Source organism: Somniosus microcephalus, chromosome 1, assembly GCF_052327205.1.
Source record: "Somniosus microcephalus isolate GS21.2 chromosome 1, FLI_Smic_1.0, whole genome shotgun sequence".
In the NCBI taxonomy this organism is placed as follows: Eukaryota; Metazoa; Chordata; class Chondrichthyes; order Squaliformes; family Somniosidae; genus Somniosus; species Somniosus microcephalus.
This window is the reverse complement of record NC_140987.1, coordinates 214,628,121-214,648,107: the sequence shown is the minus strand read 5'-3', so window position 1 is coordinate 214,648,107 and position 19,987 is coordinate 214,628,121. Positions and strand designations below refer to the sequence as shown.

At 44.7% G+C, this 19,987-nt stretch overlaps 1 protein-coding gene across 2 annotated transcripts in view; it reads right to left on the bottom strand.

The window, feature by feature from the left end:
* mccc2 (methylcrotonyl-CoA carboxylase subunit 2) overlaps positions 1 to 19,987 on the bottom strand; it is a 221,402-nt gene that overhangs the window by 101,427 nt on the left and 99,988 nt on the right. For both annotated transcript variants that reach the window (XM_085989936.1, XM_085989927.1), the window contains 2 exons: positions 13,898 to 13,993; positions 12,551 to 12,623 (listed from right to left, as the gene is read on the bottom strand). In XM_085989936.1, coding sequence (XP_085846062.1) covers positions 12,551 to 12,623; positions 13,898 to 13,993 — 169 coding nt within the window. The remainder of the gene's footprint in view (positions 1 to 12,550; positions 12,624 to 13,897; positions 13,994 to 19,987) is intronic.

Genomic DNA, 19,987 nt, shown 5'->3' with positions numbered 1-19,987 from the left:
TATGGTTCTCTGTAAACTTTCATGCCAATAAAGCATTTGAACTGAACTGAACTGAACTGAGAGAGATTGGGAGTGTGAGAGAGAGAGAGAGAGAGAGACTGGGAGTGTGAGAGAGAGAGAGAGACTGGGAGTGTGGGAGAGAGAGAGATTGGGAGTGTGAGAGAGAGAGATTGGGAGTGTGAGAGAGTGAGATTGGGAGTGTGAGAGAGAGAGATTGGGAGTGTGAGAGAGAGAGATTGGGAGTGTGAGAGAGAGAGATTGGGAGTGTGAGAGAGAGAGACTGGGAGTGTGAGAAAGAGAGACTGGGAGTGTGAGAGAGAGAGAGACTGGGAGTGTGAGAGAGAGAGAGACTGGGAGTGTGAGAGTGAGAGAGATTGGGAGTGTGAGAGAGAGACTGGGAGTGTGAGAGAGAGAGAGAGACTGGGAGTGTGAGAGAGAGAGAGACTGGGAGTGTGAGAGAGAGAGAGATTGGGAGTGTGAGAGAGAGAGATTGGGAGTGTGAGAGAGAGATTGGGAATGTGAGAGAGAGAGATTGGGAGTGTGAGAGAGAGAGAGAGATTGGGAGTGTGTGAGAGAGAGAGATTGGGAGTGTGAGAGAGAGAGATTGGGAGTGTGAGAGAGAGATTGGGAGTGAGAGAGAGAGAGAGAGAGATTGGGAGTGTGAGAGAGAGAGAGATTGGGAGTGAGAGAGAGAGAAACTGGGAGTGTGGGAGTGAGAGAGAGAGAGAGAGAGAGACTGGGAGTGTGTGAGAGAGAGAAAGAGACTGGGAGTGTGTGAGAGATAGAGAGTGGGCGTGTGAGAGAGAGAGAGAGAGAGAGAGAGAGAGAGAGAGAGAGAGAGAGGATGGGAGTGTTTGAGAGAGAGAGAGAGAGAGAGAGAGAGTGGGAGTGTGTGAGAGTGAGAGAGAGAGACTGGGAGTGTGTGAGAGAGAGAGAGTGGGAGTGTGTGAGAGAGAGAGAGAGAGAGAGAGAGTGGGAGTGTGTGTGAGAGAGAGAGAGAGAAAGAGATTGGGAGTGTGTGAGAGAGAAAGAGACTGGGAGTGTGAGAAAGAGAGAGAGAGAGAGAGAGACTGGGAGTGTGTGAGAGAGAGTGTGGGAATGTGTGAGTGAGAGAGAGAGAGAGAGAGAGAGAGAGGGTGGGAGTGTTTGAGAGAGAGAGAGAGAGAGAGAGAGAGAGAGAGAGAGAGACTGGGAGTGTTCTTTCCACATAAGCTGCTGGAATATCCAGGGTCTCCGCTCCTCAACTTTTGGGATGAAGAGTACAGACCCTGAATTCCAAAAAGCTATAAAAGACATTGATATAATTGTGTTAACAGAAACATGGTGCCAAAAGGACATGCCCACCCACTGTCCTCCAATGTACCATGAAATCATTGTGCCCTCAGTAAAGAACACTAAGACACGCAAGGGCAGAACCTCCGGGGGAATCTTGGTGTGGTATAAAGGAGAACTGGACAAACACATCTCACCGATAAAACAGGGAAAATCACATGTATGGCTAAAATTAGATAAAAATATAGGAATAACAAAAAAAGATGTCTACTTATGTGCGATCTACATACCTCCAATAGAATCGCCATATTTTGAAGAGGAGTTATTTGATACTCTCCACATGGAAATCAGCCATTTCCAGGCCAAAGGAAAGGTGCTACTATGTGGGGACCTAAATGCAAGGACCGGATGTGAACCTGACTTCATAGACCCACAGGGCAACCACCATGTGTTTGGCCAGACCCCTTTATATGTCACACCAGCCATCGCAAATCGGAACAACCTTGACTGTGAAATAAATAAAAGCGGTAGGGAGGTAGTGCAACTCTGCCGAGCCTTAGGCCTGTACATAGTTAACGGTAGGTTCAGAGGGGACTCCTTAGGGAGACTCACATATTCCTCAACTCTTGGGTCTAGTGTGGTGGATTATACAATCACTGACCTGGACCCCTGCGATATCAACGCATTCACTGTCAGGCAGCAATCCCCCCTCTCAGACCATAACCAAATAAATGTGTACCTTAAACTTTCTGCCCAAACTACAGACACAAAAAAGGAACCCAGTAAGCTCCATAAAATAAACCAGACATACAGATGGGCCCCAGACAGTGGAGATAAATTCATCACAGCACTAAATTCACCTGATCTCTACAGCACTAAATTCATCTGATCTCACAAGTAAAATATCAAAATTTAAAGAAAATCTATATGAGATCACCAGAGATGGTGTAAACATGGCCATAGATGATATAAATATGATCTTCCATGAGGCAGCTGTAAAAGCCGACCTTGTGAAACAGAAGAGGAAACGTTACAAAACGTTACAAAAGACAAAATAAAAATGAGAAATGGTTTGACCACGAATGCAAAAATGCCAGAAAAGACCTGAGAAAAATATCAAACCAAAAGCATCGCCAACCAAACAATCCAGACCTACGTATTAGATACAATGAGACCCTCAAAAGATATAAACACACCATCAGGAACAAAACACAAAATTATACCCACAAAATACTCGAAGAAATTGAAAACTCCATTAATCCAAATCAATTCTGGGATATGTGGAATAACCTGAGTACAACACAATTGCAAGCATTACCAATCCAAGATGGCGACATCTGGAGAACACATTTTGAAAACCTCTACAAAGACATCCCAATAAACGAAACAAACCCAAGTCAACATCATGTCACAGAAAAACTCCACACATTAGAAGCAACAATTAAAGACAACCAAAACCCTCTAGACTCCCCAATCACATGGAAAGAACTGGCCACAAAAACAAAATCTCTCCACCTAAAGAAAGCCTGTGGTCCAGACAACATCAAAAATGAAATGCTCAAGTTCAGCAATATGGAGATGCAGGGTGCTGTACTCAAGTTATTCAACATCATATTACGTTCAGGCTGTTTTCCCGATATCTGGTGCCAAGGACTCATCTCTCCCATATATAAAAGTGGAAACAAATCAGACCCAAATAACTACCGCGGCATCTGTGTCAACAGTTGTCTAGGGAAGTTATTCTGCAGTATTCTAAATAGTAGATTACTGGATTTTCTTAACAAACATAATATCCTTAGAAAAAATCAAATAGGCTTTCTTCCAAAACACCGCACCACCGACCATATCTATACCCTTCACACTCTCATTAAAAAACATATACACCAAACAAAAAATGGGAAAATATTCGCTTGTTTCATTGACTTCAAGAAAGCCTTTGACTCTATCTGGCACGAAGGGCTCTATTATAAACTTCTTCAGTGTGGAATAGGGGGCAAAGTCTATGACCTTATTAAATCGATGTATCTGAAAAATAAATGCGGTGTCAAAATTGGAGACAAACGCACCGGTTTCTTCACCCAGAGAAGAGGCGTCCGGCAGGGCTGCAATTTGAGCCCGACCCTGTTCAACATATACATAAATGAATTAGCAGACATGCTGGAGCAAAGCGAGTCACCGGGTCTGTGTCTCCTGGATGGAGAAGTGAAATCCCTGTTCTATGCGGACGACCTGGTTCTGCTGTCTCCCACAGAACAGGGATTACAGCAACAATTAGACCTACTCGACAAATACTGCCAAAATTGGGCCCTAACAGTAAATCTAAAGAAAACCAACATCATGATTTTTCAAAAAAGGCCCAGGTGTCAGGAAAACAAATACCAGTTTACTCTCAGTGATACCATCATAGGACACACTATGAGCTACACTTACCTTGGTCTAACCATTACAGCATCAGGGAGCTTCAGCATAGCAGTGAATGCACTAAAAGAAAAAGCCCGAAGAGCCCTATATGCAATAAAAAGAAAATTCTACAACATCCAAATCCCAATCAAAATCTGGCTCAAAATATTTGACAGCATAATCCTGCCCATTGCGCTGTACGGTAGTGAAGTATGGGGCCCGCTCAATCACCATAGCTACACTAAATGGGAAAAAACACACAATAGAAGCCCTACATGCAGAATTTTGCCTAAGCATTCTTCGCACCCAAAGGAAAACACCAACAAATGCATGCAGAGCCGAACTAGGCAGATACCCACTGATAATAAACATCCAAAAACGAGCACTAAACTTCCTAAATCACCTCAAATCTAGCTCCCCAGACACCCTTCATTTTAAAGCCTTCCAGACCCAAGAGCTAAACCCAGAAAAGTGTCCCCTGAGTCAGCTGCTACTGAAACTAAGTACTCCTACTCAGCCGGACCCTGACCAGTCCCAGACCAACACTGCCGTCCAAACACCAATCCGAGTGAACCAAATCATTAAACAATGCAAAGAAATCTACCTGGAACATTGGAACAAAATAACCAAAAGCCAAAGCAGATTAGAATGTTACCGGGCCCTAAAAAGAGAATATAAACTGGCAGACTATCTCTCGACCATCAGAGACACAAAACAGAGACAGACCCTCACCAGGTACAGACTAAGCGACCACCAACTGGCAATTGAAAAAGGAAGATACAAGAAATCCTGGCAGCCTAGAGAGAATAGAATATGTGATCAATGTCTGGCCGGCGAGGTTGAGACAGAGATGCACTTCCTCCTAAAATGCGAAAAATTCAACAAAACAAGAAACATATTATTTGACAAGCTCAGCCAAACAACCCCAGATTTCAAAGAATTGGATGACCTGTCAAAATTAAGATTAGTCCTGGGAGAAGGAGACAGACCATACCTTGGTGCCAAATATGTAACAACATGTCACAACCTGAGGACTGTTTAAAATTAATACTGAATGTACCCAACGATGTTCAATGACTGTTTAAATTAATATTGTTTAAATTAATATTGTATGTACCCAACGAAGGTCAAAATTGTTTGACACCTACAGAATGTTGGAAAACTGTACTTTTTGTTATGTAAGCTTTGGCAACATGGTTCCCTGTAAACTTTCATGCCAATAAAGCATTTGAATTGAATGGAATTGAATTGAGTGTGAGAGAGAGAGAGAGGCTGGGAGTGCGAGAGAGAGAGACTGGGAGTGTGAGAGAAAGAGAGATTGGGAGTGTGAGAGAGAGAGAGAGATTGGGAGTGTGAGAGAGAGAGAGATTGGGAGTGTGAGAGAGAGAGAGAGAGATTGGGAGTGTGAGAGAGAGAGAGAGAGATTGGGAATGTGAGAGAGAGAGAGATTGGGAGTGTGAGAGAGAGAGAGAGATTGGGAGTGTGAGAGAGAGATTGGTGGCATAGTGGGTAGCACTGTTGCCTCACAGCGCCAGGGACCCAGGTTCGAATCCGGCCTCGGGTGACTGTGTGGAGTTTGCACATTCTCCCCGTGTTTGCGTGGGTTTCCTCCGGGTGCTCCAGTTTCCTCCCACAGTCCAAAGATGTGCGGGTTAGGTTGATTGGCTATGATAAATTGACCCTTAGTGTTAGGGGGATTAAATACGTGGGGTTATGGGGATAGAGTGGGATATGTGTTGGTGTAGGGGTTACGGGGATCGGGTGGGCTATGTGTTGGTGCAGGCTCGATGGGCCGAAATGGCCTCTATCTGCACTGTGGGGTTTCTGTGATTCTGTGATTGGGAGTGTGAGAGAGAGAGAGAGAGAGAGATTGGGAGTGTGAGAGAGAGAGAGATTGGGAGTGTGAGAGAGAGAGAGATTGGGAGTGAGAGAGAGAGAGAGATTGGGAGTGGGAGAGAGACAGAGAGAGACTGGAAGTGTGAGAGAGAGAGATTGGGAGTGTGAGAGAGAGACTGGGAGTGTGTTAGAGAGAGAGACTGGGAATGAGAGAGAGCGCGATTGGGAGTGTGAGAGAGAGAGAGATTGGGAGTATGAGAGAGAGAGAGATTGGGAGGCTGGGAGAGAGATTCGGAGTGTGAGAGAGGGGGATTGGGAGTATGAGAGAGAGAGAGAGAGAGATTGGGAGAGAGAGAGATTGGGAGTGTGAGAGAGGGAGATTGGGAGTGTGAGAGAGAGAAAGATTGGGAGTGTGAGAGAGAGAAAGATTGGGAGTGTGAGAGAGAGAGACTGAGAGAGAGAGATTGGGAATGTGAGAGAGAGAGACTGGGAGTGAGAGAGAGATTGGGAGTGTGAGAGAGAGAGATTGGGAGCGTGAGAGAGGGAGATTGGGAGTGTGAGAGAGGGAGATTGGGAGTGTGAGAGAGGGAGATTGGGAGTGTGAGAGAGGGAGATTGGGAGTGTGAGAGAGAGAGAGATTGGGAGTGTGAGAGAGAGAGAGATTGGGAGTGAGAGAGAGAGAGAGACTGGGAGTGTGGGAGTGAGAGAGCGCGAGACTGGGAGTGTGTGTGTGAGAGAGAGAGAGAGAGAGAGAGAGTGGGAGTGTGTGAGAGAGAGAGAGAGAGAGAGAGAGAGAGACTGGGAGTGTGTGAGAGAGAGAAAGAGACTGGGAGTGTGTGAGAAAGAGAGAGACTGGGAGTGTGAGAGAGAGAGAGAGACTGGGAGTGTGAGAGAGAGAGAGACTGGGAGTGAGAGAGAGAGAGACTGGGAGTGCGAGAGAGAGAGACTGGGAGTGTGAGAGAGAGATTGGGAGTGTGAGAGAGAGATTGGGAGTGTGAGAGAGAGATTGGGAGTGTGAGAGAGAGATTGGGAGTGTGAGAGAGAGATTGGGAGTGTGAGAGAGATTGGGAGTGTGAGAGAGATTGGGAGTGTGAGAGAGATTGGGAGTGTGAGAGAGAGATTGGGAGTGTGAGAGAGAGATTGGGAGTGTGAGAGAGAGATTGGGAGTGTGAGAGAGAGATTGGGAGTGTGAGAGAGAGATTGGGAGTGTGAGAGAGAGATTGGGAGTGTGAGAGAGAGATTGGGAGTGTGAGAGAGAGATTGGGAGTGTGAGAGAGAGATTGGGAGTGTGAGAGAGAGATTGGAAGTGTGAGAGAGAGATTGGAAGTGTGAGAGAGAGATTGGGAGTGTGAGAGAGAGAGAGATTGAGAGAGAGAGAGATTGGGAGTGTGAGAGAGAGAGAGAGAGATTGGGAGTGTGAGAGAGAGATTGGGAGTGTGAGAGAGAGATTGGGAGTGTGAGAGAGAGAGATTGGGAGTGTGAGAGAGAGAGAGAGAGAGATTGGGAGAGTGAGAGAGAGAGAGAGATTGGGAGTGTGAGAGAGAGAGAGATTGGGAGTGTGAGAGAGAGAGAGATTGGGAGTGTGAGAGAGAGAGATTGGGAGTGTGAGAGAGAGAGATTGGGAGTGAGAGAGAGAGAGATTGGGAGTGAGAGAGAGAGATTGGGAGTGAGAGAGAGAGATTGTGAGAGAGAGAGAGAGAGAGAGATTGGGAGTGTGAGAGAGAGAGAGATTGGAAGTGTGAGAGAGAGAGATTGGGAGTGAGAGAGAGAGATTGGGAGTGTGAGAGAGAGAGAGACTGGGCCGCCGCGGCCGCTCACCTGATGGCTTTGGGTCGGGCTCTGGGGCGGGGCTGTTGACGCCGCGGGGAGGTTTTGTGCGCGGCAGCTCCCGGCACGGCCCGCCGCGGCCGGTGACCTGGTGGCTTTGGGTCGGGCTCTGGGGCGGGGCTGTTGACGCCGCGGGGAAGTTTTGTGCGCGGCGGCTCCCGGCACAGCCCGCAACTCAGGGCCCAGGCATCCCGGGCTGCTAGGCCGCGCCCGGCGCCGGCACAGCCGCTCGAAACGGCCGTCAAAGTAGGCGAGCCTCCGGGCGAAGGGCAGGGGATCACTTCATTTCCTACTGTTGCTAAATACAATTTAAAACTCAAATAAATTGTTATTTTCCTTAGTTCCCTAACACACAGAAAGTGTGGGGAAAAAATCGTGAAGAATCAAGATGGCAGCCACTCACCTCGGTTCAGAATGATAAGGCCCGCCCACACACGCACCGATTGGTCAACCGTCAGGTCACTGAACTGTAGGATTGGTCAATCGTCAAGTCACTCAACACTCAACAGTAGGATGGCCCGCCCGCAGGCGCAATGAACCCGCCCCCGTGACGCAGCGATTGGTCAACCGTCGGTCAACTGTCAGGTCGTTCGACCGCACGATTGGTCAACCTTCACGTCACTCAATGCTAATGAGCAAATGAGCCGAACTTTTCCCATTTAATGAGCGGAATTTTGAACGTTTTTGGGATACCGTGGGCACGAAGTTTGTCTGAGGGAAAAGTAAATACGCCTATGACCAGTCCGTAATCGTAAGCTTTCTTTTGATGTGACGCGCGTGTAGGTACGCTCTATAACTTTCGAACGTATAGAGAACAGACAGACAGACGAGGTCTTTTATATATAGATAGATAGATAGATAGATAGATAGATAGATAGATAGGTAGATAGATAGATAGATAGATTATACGCCCTCCTCAAGGATGTAGTAGGACAGCACAGCATGACTAACTGGCTCCACTGCCATTGGCAGTGCCATTCCATGAACATGGGGTGAGATTCAAAAAGAGAAAAATGGAACTTTCATTTACATTTTTAAGATGGAACATCCCAACTTTGTTAGACATTTGGACCTCATTAGGAAGACCAAAACCACCGTCTTCACCTCCTAACACAAACTCCATTCCCTCGCCACTGATTCCATCTCCTTCCTTAGTCACTGTCTCAGGATGAACCAGACTGTTCGCAACCTCATCCTTATATTTGGTGCCGAGTTGAGCTGAGTTTCCGACCCCGTATCGTCTCCATCACAGACTGCCTGCTTCCATCTCCGTAATATTGCTCGTCTCTGCCTCTGACTGAGTGCATCTGCTGCCGAAATGCTCATCCATGACTTTATCATCTCTAGACTTGACTATTCCAACGCTCTCCTGGCTGACCTCCCATCCTCTACCCTTCATAAACTTCAGCTCATTCAAAAACTGTGCTGCTCATATCCTATCTCGCACCAAGTACTGCCCACCCATCACGGCTATGCTTAGTGTTCTACATTGGCTCCTGGCCCCCAGTGTGTCAAAATTAACATTCTCATCCTCATGTTTAAATCACTTCATAGCCATGCCCTCCCCATCTCTTCTCCAGCTCTACAACCTCCAAATCTGGCCTCTTGTGCATCCATCATCCATCGCTCCCATTGTCCCACCATTGATGCCTAAACCTCTCTGCCTCTCCATCTCCATCTTCCCCTTTAGGACGTTCCTTAAAATCTACCTCTTTGACCAAGATTTTAGTCATCCCACCTAATATCTCCCTCTTTGGCTCCATTTTTATCAGATTAAGCTTCTGTGAAGCATCTTGGGCTCCTTTTTCTATAGTAAGGGCACTATAAAAATGCAATTTGTTCTTATTTATCTCATCTAACAGCCTGGTTCGAGTATGGACTGAAACCAGTTGATTGAGGCAGACAGATAGAATGTAGCGACCAGAAATCCTGGAACTTGAATGTCTAGATCGTCCTGTTGAGAAGCAATCATTCTATTGCTTGCACCAATTTAACGCTGCTTTTAGCCATAAAATATGATCAAATAGGAAGTAGCTGAATTTCCTCAGGAGGTTCTGAATCCCTGTCATTTCCTGTAGTGTGCACCCATTTTCCATTTTTGTTCATACAAGATATTTGTTACCTGAGGAGTGTACTTTTGCAGCAACAGTACGTCACAAACTCTTTCTGCACAATCATAACCTTCTTCTGTAAGTGTTCTTATTACAACCATCATTCTACCTTTCCAAAACAATGTGGAAAATATTGTTGCTTTGCATGGAACTGACCAACAAAATAAAGGTCTGGTAGTTTATGACCACAAATATATACAGGTAGACTACCCTTTAGCCAAACTTCCGAAAACCGAAACCCTCTAAAAACCGAAGGTTTTCTCGTTCAGCGTAAGTCGTGCGCACGACATGACCAGAGTGGCGCACGACTTACGCTGAGCAGGGCAGAGGGTCACTGAGTTCCCTCCTGGGTAGGAGATTGCAGGCCGAGCCAGATAAGGGATAGTGTATCCTTTTTCCGCACTTCCGAAAACCGAAATCATTCAGCGTAAGTCGTGCGCACGACCCCGACCCCCGCCCCCGACCCCCCGCCGACCCCGACCCCCCCCTTTTCGGATAAGGGATAGTGTACCAGCCTTTATCCGCACTTCCGAAAACAAAAAACCTCTGAAAACCGAAAGTGGCGCAAAACATGACCCGACGCAGCCGATGCTTGACCCACGCAGGTGTGAGGCGTCAGTTGTGTCTCAGTGCTGTCACACGTGCGCCTGCTGCTCTCTTTGATATTTGCTGCTCTCTTAGATATTTGCTGGTTTTTTACGATTTGTGAAAATGCTAAAAAGAGCTGCAGATACCCCTATGGGTAACAGTGAGAAGCAGAGAAGGAAGCATCTCTCATTATCGATATCGCAGAAAGTGGAGTTATTGCAGAAGCTTGATCGTGGTGTGTCTGTGCGACGTCTTACTGAAGAATATGGTGTGGGAACTACCACCGTATATGACTTAAAGAAACAGAAAGACAAGTTGTTGAAGTTTTACACTGACAGTGATGACCATAAACTAATGAAAAGTAGGAAAACATTGCATAGGGCAAAAAATGAAGATCTTGACCGTGTGCTGATTGAGTGGATTCGACAACGAAGAGGTGAACGTGTGCCACTGACTGGTTTGATGGTCATGAAACAAGCTAGAATATACCATGAAGAACTGAACATTGAAGTTGAGTGTGAATATTCAGAAGGTTGGCTGCATAAATTTAAGAAGCGTCATGGTATAAAATATCTGAAAATCTGTGGTGAAAAAGCTTCTGCTGATCATGAAGCAGCTGAAAATTACATAGATGAATTTGCAAAAATAATATCTGATGAAAACCTCGGTCCTGAACAAATTTACAATGCTGATGAAACAGCTCTGTTCTGGCGCTACGTTCCTAGAAAAACATTAGCAACGGCTGATGAGAGTGCACCAGCAGGTTTTAAGGATGCTAAGGACAGGTTGACTGTTCTTGGGTGTGCCAATGCTGCAGGCACACACAAGTTAAAGTTGGTAGTGATTGGAAAAAGCCAACATCCGAGATGTTTGAAAGGTGTATGCAATTTACCTGTGCATTATTATGCGAGCAAGAAAGCATGGGTAACCAGAGGAATATTTTCTCACTGGTTCAATAACCACTTCGTACCAGTGACACGAGCTCATTGCAGGCAAGTTGGACTGGAAGAAAACTGCAAAATTTTATTGTTCCTGGACAACTGCTCCGCACATCCCCCTCCTGAACTTCTTGTGAAAAGTTATGTTTTCGGCATTAACTTTCCCCCTAATGTGACATCTTTAATACAGCCTTGTGACCAAGGAATTTTACGCTCCATGAAGAGCAAGTATAAAGACGTTTTTTTGAACTCTATGCTTGATGCAATCAACAGAGGCATAGGAATCCAAAGCTTCCTGAAAGAGTTCAATGTTAAGAATGCCATTTACGCAGTTGCTAATGCTTGGAACGATGTTGACAAACCAACATTAATAAATGCTTGGCACAGACTTTGGCCTTCAACGATGTTGATGAAGATGGCCCTGCAGATGAAGATTTTGAAGGATTTCCTGTCAGTCAGGAGAAGATGATGATATCAAACCTCCTCACTTACGCCAAAGGTTTATCATCCGAAAGTGTAAATAAGTTAGAGGAAGCTGACATCGAAGAAGTGCTGAACATTGACAATGATGCACCTGTTGTGCATTCGTTGAGTGATGGGGAAATTGCTGAAATGGTGTTAAATAAAGACAAGCATGAGGATAGTAGCGATGATGATGACATTGTGAACACAGGTGAAAAAATCCCCATAGACGATATGGTGACAATGTGTGATCAGTTAATTGCTGGCCTTGAACAACGTGCATTTATCAGTGAGCAAGAGATTATGCAAGTTTACTCAATTAAAGAGAGACTGCTTAGACAGAAACCAATGTTAATGAGACAGATGACACTGGAAGAAATCTTTAAAAAGGCCGTCTGTCGTAGTGCTGTTTCATCACTTGAGAATCCTGTTCCTGGCCCATCTTCAGATGTCCGACTCCAACCTGATGACAATGATGACAACACTGATGTACCCTCTTCTCCAAGATCCTCAAGCCAGATGTAATGTACCTTTACTGCATGTATATGTACAGGTATTTAGCTTAGTTTGTACCTGTATATGTTTGAAGTTTTACTGAATGTTTTCCTTACAAATATACTGTACTAGAGTATTTATCCCTGTAATACTACAGTATTTATAGTCTTTATTTATCCCACTCAGTGTGAATACAGGTATTCATAAGGTCCGCCGACCCCCACCCTTTCGGATAAGGGATAGTGTATCCTTTATCCGCACTTCCGAAAACCGAAATCCTCTGAAAACCGAAAGTGTTTTCGTTCAGCGTAAGTCGTGCGCACGACCCCGACCCCCGCTGACCCCGACCCCCGCCGACCCCCACCCCCCCCGCCGACCCCCACCCCCTGCCGACCCCCACCCCCGACAAATTTCCCAGTCTTATAAAATACCTTCCGAAATCCGAAAACCGAAACACGGCTGGTCCCGAGGTTTTCGGATAAAGGATAGTCTACCTGTACTTTGTTATTATTTATGCATAACAGAAGTGCTAAATCTTGACATAGATTTCTTAAAGCTGAAGCACTGAAAGAAAATAATACCTTTAACAATCAGATCTATATTCTCTATCAGAAACTGTACCTGTAACTAAAGTGTCTCCATAAAAGGCTTTGAATTCATGAAATCTGCTTCCATCCACTATTCTGGCAATAACCTGGAAATATAATAATGTATTAGCATCACCAACCATCAAACCCAATCACCATTTTCAGATTTTTGTACAGAATTTTACTACGGAACGGTATATTTTACAGCCCCAAATTTTAGTATTATGAAAGGATACCTATTGGGAGAATTCAGCCCAGAAACAGGCATGACAGCCAAGGTCTAATGAAACTTCAACAGTCAAGATAATCAATAGTGCTCTCTGGAAATGCTTTCGGTCGCAAACATATCCAAATCAGCAGCAACAACTTACATTTATATAGCACCTTTAACATAGTAAAACATCCCAAGGCGTTTCACAGGGGAGTATTCGGATAAAATTTTGAACCAAAGAAGGAGACATTAGGAGAGGGTTTTTAAAAATAAATTCAAGATGTGGGCATCGCTGACAAGGCCAGCATTTATTGCCCATTCCTATTTGCCCTTGAGAAGTTGGTGGTGAGCCGCCGCCTTGAAAACCGCTGCAGGTAACCAAACACTTGGTCAAAGAGATACATTTTAAGCAGCCTCTTAAAGGGAGATAGGTGGAGCGGTGAAGAGATTTGGGGAGGGAATTCCAGATTAAGGGCTAGGCAGCTGAAGGCACGGCTGCCAATGTTTGGGCAAAGGAAGTGGGAGATTCACGAGAGGCCAGAATTGGAGGAACGCAGAGTTCTCGAAGAGTTATTGGGCTGGAGGGGGTTACAGAAATAGGGAGGGGTGAGGCCATGGAAAGATTTGAACACAAGGATGAGAATTTTAAATTTGAGGCGTTGGTGAACCAGGAGCCAATGTAGGTCAGCAAGCACAGGGGTAATGGGTGAACGGGGCTTGCGAGCAGAGCTCTTCCATTACAATGCAGCCCAGCCACATATGTGGGATCAGTATCTATTGATCAGAAATTGTGTTTTAACTTTTTGGTTAAAAAAAAACTGCTAGATACCAATAACTACCCAAAAAGCAGCAACCATATAAGTTAAAGTGTGAAGGGTTATTTTCAGTTGGGCATCGCTTTCCCAACTGATTTAGTGTCTGCCTTGTGAAAATAAAACCAAAGAAAGCATTTGCCCTGTCAATCATCTACTGGCACACATATGCTAAGTGCGAAAATTAAAATGCAAAATCCTGTCTCCAATTCTGGAAAATGTTGCCAATGCAAATATCTCAATATACAGTGACATACACATATTAATTACATTGTTAACAGGTTAGGCACGTCGCTTCAAACTCAGATGTGTGAACCATGGCTTCAAGCTAACTGGAAAACCTCTCTTAGGTCTATACCTCTTTGACATCAACACTTCTTTTCAGATTATCACCAACTACTCCATATAACTCTTCAGCAGGGAACAGTGGTTCTTCTGGGACTTCCACCGTCACCTAGGGAGACGAAGAGCAGTGTTATTTACTGCCTACACAGACAGAGTAAAATCAGAACTATTTTTAAATGTGCATTTTATTTAATGGTAATAAATTAATAACCATGAACACATGAAAATACATCTTGCAACTCTGGGATATCTAAAAAGCCAAGAGCCCGAATTCCTTATTAAATTTGGTTACAATTTTTTTAAATAATGGAAATTATTGATCGAAATGACAAGTTCTTGCTTAAATACAGTCTGGCACATAACATGGCCAAAGGCAATTCAAAGAATTATGGAAAGAGCTTTAATATGGAAGAAAACTGTTTGGTCCATTAAGACCATTCCTTCCAACAAGTCATGTACTGTACTATCATTCAACTCTCTCAACTCAATTAATCTGAAGTTGATGAATAAAATTAAGTCTGTAAGAAAAACTAAACCTATGGGATATGAATTTAACATTATAATCTCCATTATTCATCCTTAACAAGTTACAATGCTGGTCAGGTTTGGATAAAATCTCAAATGGAATTAATGCAGTCAATCATTACTACTTACAGATGTGCAAATTGGATACGTGAAATAACTGGCCACTTCTAAAGCAAAACAATGTTTATTGCAAGGAAGATAATCATGAAGTTTGATTCACTGGTAAGTCAACAATTCTGAACATGCTTATTACCACAGGGTCTGCAAAGGGGAATATACTTACATGGTGTGGCTAAAGTATGACAAAGTGAGGGGAAAGCTTGGTTGCTTTGCGTCTCCAGTTAGCGCCTGTAGTGTATGTACCTTTAAGAGCCCCTGTGTACTGTAATACCGGTAGTGACCACTTGGGTATATAAGCCTGTATAGCGTCTTGTATCTTTTAGTTCACCTCCAGACTTTGTTCAGTAAACACCTGTTAAACCAACTCCTGCATTCCGTGTCTCCATTAACACATGGATACAACAGCGCCCTAAGAGGGCGCTAATGGGGCGCAAAGCAACTAGCGGTCGGGCGCGGCGATGTTTGCGCCGCTCGCGAAATTGACCAGACATTTTGCGGCGGCGCTGAACACTACCGCCACAATCTCCTGCACCTGCAGATCGCAACGTCAGTCGAGCATGCAGCGTCCCAGTAGCGCCCCGGGCCGGATATTGAGTGGCGCCCCCTGCCTTTCCACCTGCCGCTAGCAACGACAAGTTGAGGGGAACGTTTTGCATCGAAGATAGGAGCAGGAGTAGGCCATTCGGCCCCTTGAGCCTGCTCCGCCATTCAATGAGATCATGGCTGATCATCCAAATTCAGTACCCTGCCCCTGCTTTCTCCCCATATCCTTTGATCCCTTTAGCCTTAAGAAATATATCTAACTCCTTCTTGGATATATTTAATGAATTGGCCTCAACTGCACTGTGTGTTGAGAATTCCACAGGTTCACCACTCTCTGGGTGAAGAAATTCCTCCTCTCTGTCCTAAATGGCTTACCCCTTATCCTTAGACTGTGACCCCTGGTTCTGGACTCCCCGGCCATCGGGAACATCCTTCCTGCATCTAGTCTGTCTAGTCCTGTTAGAATTTTATAAGTTTCAATGAGATCCCCTCTCATTCTTCTAAACTCCAGCGAGTATAAGCCCAATCGACCCAATCTCTCCTCATACGTCATTCCTGCCATTCCAGGTATCAGCCTGGTGAATCTTCGCTGCACTCCTTCCATGGCAAGAACATCCTTCCTCAGATAAGGCGACCAAAGCTGCACACAATACTCAAGGTCTGGTCTCACCAAGGCCCTGTACAACTGCAGCAAGACATCCTTGCTCCTGTACTCGAATCCTCTCGCTATGAAGGCCAGCATACCATTTGCCTTCTTAACTGCCTGCTGCACCTGCATGCTTACCTTCAGCGACTGGTGCACAAGGACACCCAGGTCTCGTTGCACTTCCCCTTTTCCCAATCTATTGCCATTCAGATAATAATCTGCCTTCCTGCTTTTGCCACCAAAGTGGATAACCTCACATTTATCCACATTATATTGCATCTGCCATGCTTCTGCCCAATCACCCAACCTGTCCAAATCATACTGGAGTTTCTCGGCATCCTCCTCACAGCACACACGCCCACCTAGCTTTGTGTTGTCTGCAAACTTGGAGATATTACATCTAGTTCCCTCGTCTAGATCATTCAAATATATTGTGAATAGCTGGGGTCCAAGGACCGATCCCTGCGGTACCCCACTAGTCACTGCCTGCCACTCGGAAAAAGACCCGTTTATTCCAACCCTTTGCTTTCTATCTGCCAACCAGTTCTCTATCCAAGTCAATACCTTGCCCCCAATCCCATGTGCCTTAACTTTACATGCTAATCTCTTATGCGGGACCTTATCAAAAGCCTTTTGAAAGTCCAAATACACCACATCCACTGGTTCTCCCTTATCTATTTTACTAGTTACATCCTCAAAAAATTCCAGTAGATTAGTTAAGCACGATTTACCTTTTGTAAATCCATGTTGACTTTGTCCGATCCTGTCACTGTTTTCCAAGTGCTCTGCTATTACATCTTTTATAATGGACTCTAGCATTTTCGCCACTACCGATGTCAGGCTTACCGGTCTGTAATTCCCCGTTTTCTCTCTACCATCTTTTTTGAATAGTAGGGTAACATTAGCTACCCTCCAATCCATGGGTACTGTTCCAGAGTCTATCGCGTTCTGGAAGATGACTAGCAATGCATCTACTATTTCTAGGGCCACTTCCTTAAATACCCTAGGATGTAGATTATCAGACCCTGGGGATTTATCGGCCTTCAATCCCATCAATTTCGCTAACACCATTTCCTTACAAATACTGATTTCTTTCAGTTCCTCCCTCTCATTAGACCCTATGTTCCCGACATCTCTGGGAGGTTATTTGTGTCCTCCTTTGTGAAGACAGAACCAAAGTATGTATTTAATTGGTCAGCCATTTCTTTGTTCCCCATTATAAATTCCCCCGATTCTGACTGCAAAGGACCTACGCTTGACTTCACCAATCTTTTTCTCTGCACATATCTATAGAAGCTTTTACAGTCAGTTTTTATGTTCCCTGCAAGCTTACTCTCATATTCTATTTTCCCCCTCTTAATTAATCCCTTTGTCCTCCTTTGTTGAATCCTAAACTGCTCCCAATCCTCAGGTTTACTGCTTTTTCTGGCCAATTTATATGTCCTCTCCTTGGATCTTATGCTATCCCTAATTTCCATTGTTAGCCATGGTTGAGTCGCCTTTTTTGTTTTATCTGTATGCCAAACTGGGAAGAACAAATTCTGTAGTTCATCCATGCGATCCTTTGAATGTTTGCCATTGCCTATCCACCGTCAACCCTTTGAGTGACATTCCCTAATCAATCCTACCCAACTCGCGCTTCATACCATCGTAGTTTCCTTTATTTAAATTCAGGACCCTAGTCTCTGAGTCAACTACTTCACTCTCCATCTTAATGAAGAATTCTATCATATTATGATCGCTCCGACCCAAGGGGCCTCGCACAACAAGATTGCTAATTAATCCTTTCTCATTACATTATACCCAGTCTAAGATGGCCTGATCTCTAGTTGGTTCCTCGACATCTTGGTCCAGGAAATCATCCCGTATACACTCCAGGAATTCCTCCTCCACAGTATTGTTACTAATTTGGTTAGCCCAATCTATATGTAGATTAAAGTCACGCATGATAACTGCTGTGCCCTTATTGCCCGCTTCTCTAATTTCCCTTTTAATGCCATCCCCAGCCTCCGCATTACTGTTTGGGGGTCTATATACCACTCCCACTAACGTTTTCTGCCCCATGGTATTTCTCAGTTCTACCCATACAGATTCCACATCATCAGAGCTAATATCCTTCCTTACAATTGTGTTAATCCCCTCTTTAACCAGCAATGCTACCCCATCTCCTTTTCCTTTTTGCCTATCTTTCCTGAATATTGAATACCCCTGGATGTTGAGTTCCTAGCCTTGGCCACCCTGGAGCCATGTTTCCATAGTCCCAATCATATCATATTCATTTACCTCTATTTGCGCAGCTAATTCATCCAGCTTATTACGAATGCTCCTCGCATTAAGACACAAAGCCTTCAGGCTTGTTTTTTTTAACGCTCTTAGACCTTTTAGAATTATTATTTACTGTGGACTGGGGGAGCGCTATTTAAAGGCGACCGCTTCCTGCCTTTTTTTGTCAGCGACATTTTTGCACCACGCATTCACAGAATCACAGAAACCCCACAGTGCAGATAGAGGCCATTTCGGCCCATCAAGCCTGCACCGACATATATCCCACCCGATCCCCGTAACCCCTACACCAACACATATCCCACCCTATCCCCGTAACCTCACGTATTTAATCCCCCTAACACTAAGGGTCAATTTATCATAGCCAATCAACCTAACCCGCACATCTTTGGACTGTGGGAGGAAACCGGAGCACCCGGAGGAAACCCACGCAAACACGGGGAGAATGTGCAAACTCCACACAGTCGCCCGAGGCCGGATTCGAACCCGGGTCCCTGGCGCTGTGAGGCAACAGTGCTAACCACTATGCCACCATTCTGAGAGAGAGAGAGACTTCTGGAGAGATTCAACGCTGTGTGAAGGAGTTTTGGGTGCTGAGCAGCACTTTGCAGGTTCATTTTGATTTGACTTTCCTTGTATCGATTTAGAAGAGACTATGGGGGCTGCACTCTGAGCTCTTTCCCTGGGCCTCTCCATTGTTCTTTCCAGCAGATTTGATTTACAGGTCTCTCCAGGCCGAGATTCAAGGCTGCAATGAGCAGGGTGTGGATGGAGAGCAAGATCAACCCTCCCCTTTAAGAACTGGCTGGCGCCGGTGTGTCTGTGTTTCAATGCTGACTGACATCACGAGCTTTGCCAGCGCTCTGAGGTAGCATCTTGCTCCTCGGCGTTAGCGCCTTAAGAGAGATGTGTAACTCCTGATTTAGCGCTCCAAGGGGCGATAAAAGCCAAGTTTGCAGTCAGAGGCGATAATTAGCGGCAGGCGCTAAACTTTGCGCCCAGCCGTTAATTGCGCCCAAAACAGGGCGATACCGAATTTTTCCCCAATGTCCTTACTTAATGCAACAAGTTACGGGGACAAACCCATGCAAGAGAGAAGATCGGACTGCCACCATAGGAATTGTAAATAATCTCCTTGGATCCAGGCTGCTAATTATATGATTAATAATGATTTCAACTGGTTTAGAAAACATATTACACTTTCGATAGAAATATGCCCTGTTCATGAGTAAAATATGGTCAGATTATTATTGATGACCTAATGGACACTATGGAAATAAAATGAGGCAGGGTCCACCATCAGTAAGACTGCTGTTTGCAATTTCCAAACCATTCTGTAAAGTAGATATGTGCATGTATGTCCCTACATTTATCTATATAATAACATTGTTTGTATCGATCTGTCTGTTTGTTTGTAGTCTCAGCTTTCTGATTGGTTGGTTCACCTTTCTCATTGGTTCAAAGTTCATTTACAGGGGTATCAACCAAAAGGAAAACATTCAACCAATATTTGAGCTTTCTGATTGTTACACTGACAAGCCTATTGAAAAATGACACAGTAAAGAGTGTACAGGACCAATCAACAGGGCTAGGAAGGGCATCAATCAAATTCAGCCAGCATTATAATTACAGAATATTGGAAACAAACAGATTTCAGGCAGCAGGATATAAAACTTGAATTGTGAGTTATAGATTCAAATGCCTATTATTCAAGTTAGTAAGATTGTAAAATATTAGAACTATAGAAGTTTACATCACAGGAGAAGGGCATTCAGCCAATTATATCTGTACTGGCTCTTTATTAGACCAGTCCAAAATGAATATTACAGTCCTACTCTATCTCCATAACTATGTACTTTTTTGTGCTTCAAGTATTTGTCCAATTTACCCTTAAAAGGATAAATGCTCTCTGCCTCAACCATTCCCTGTAGCAAAGCATTCCATGCCCCAACAACATTCTGTGTAAAGAGATTTCTCCTAACCTCA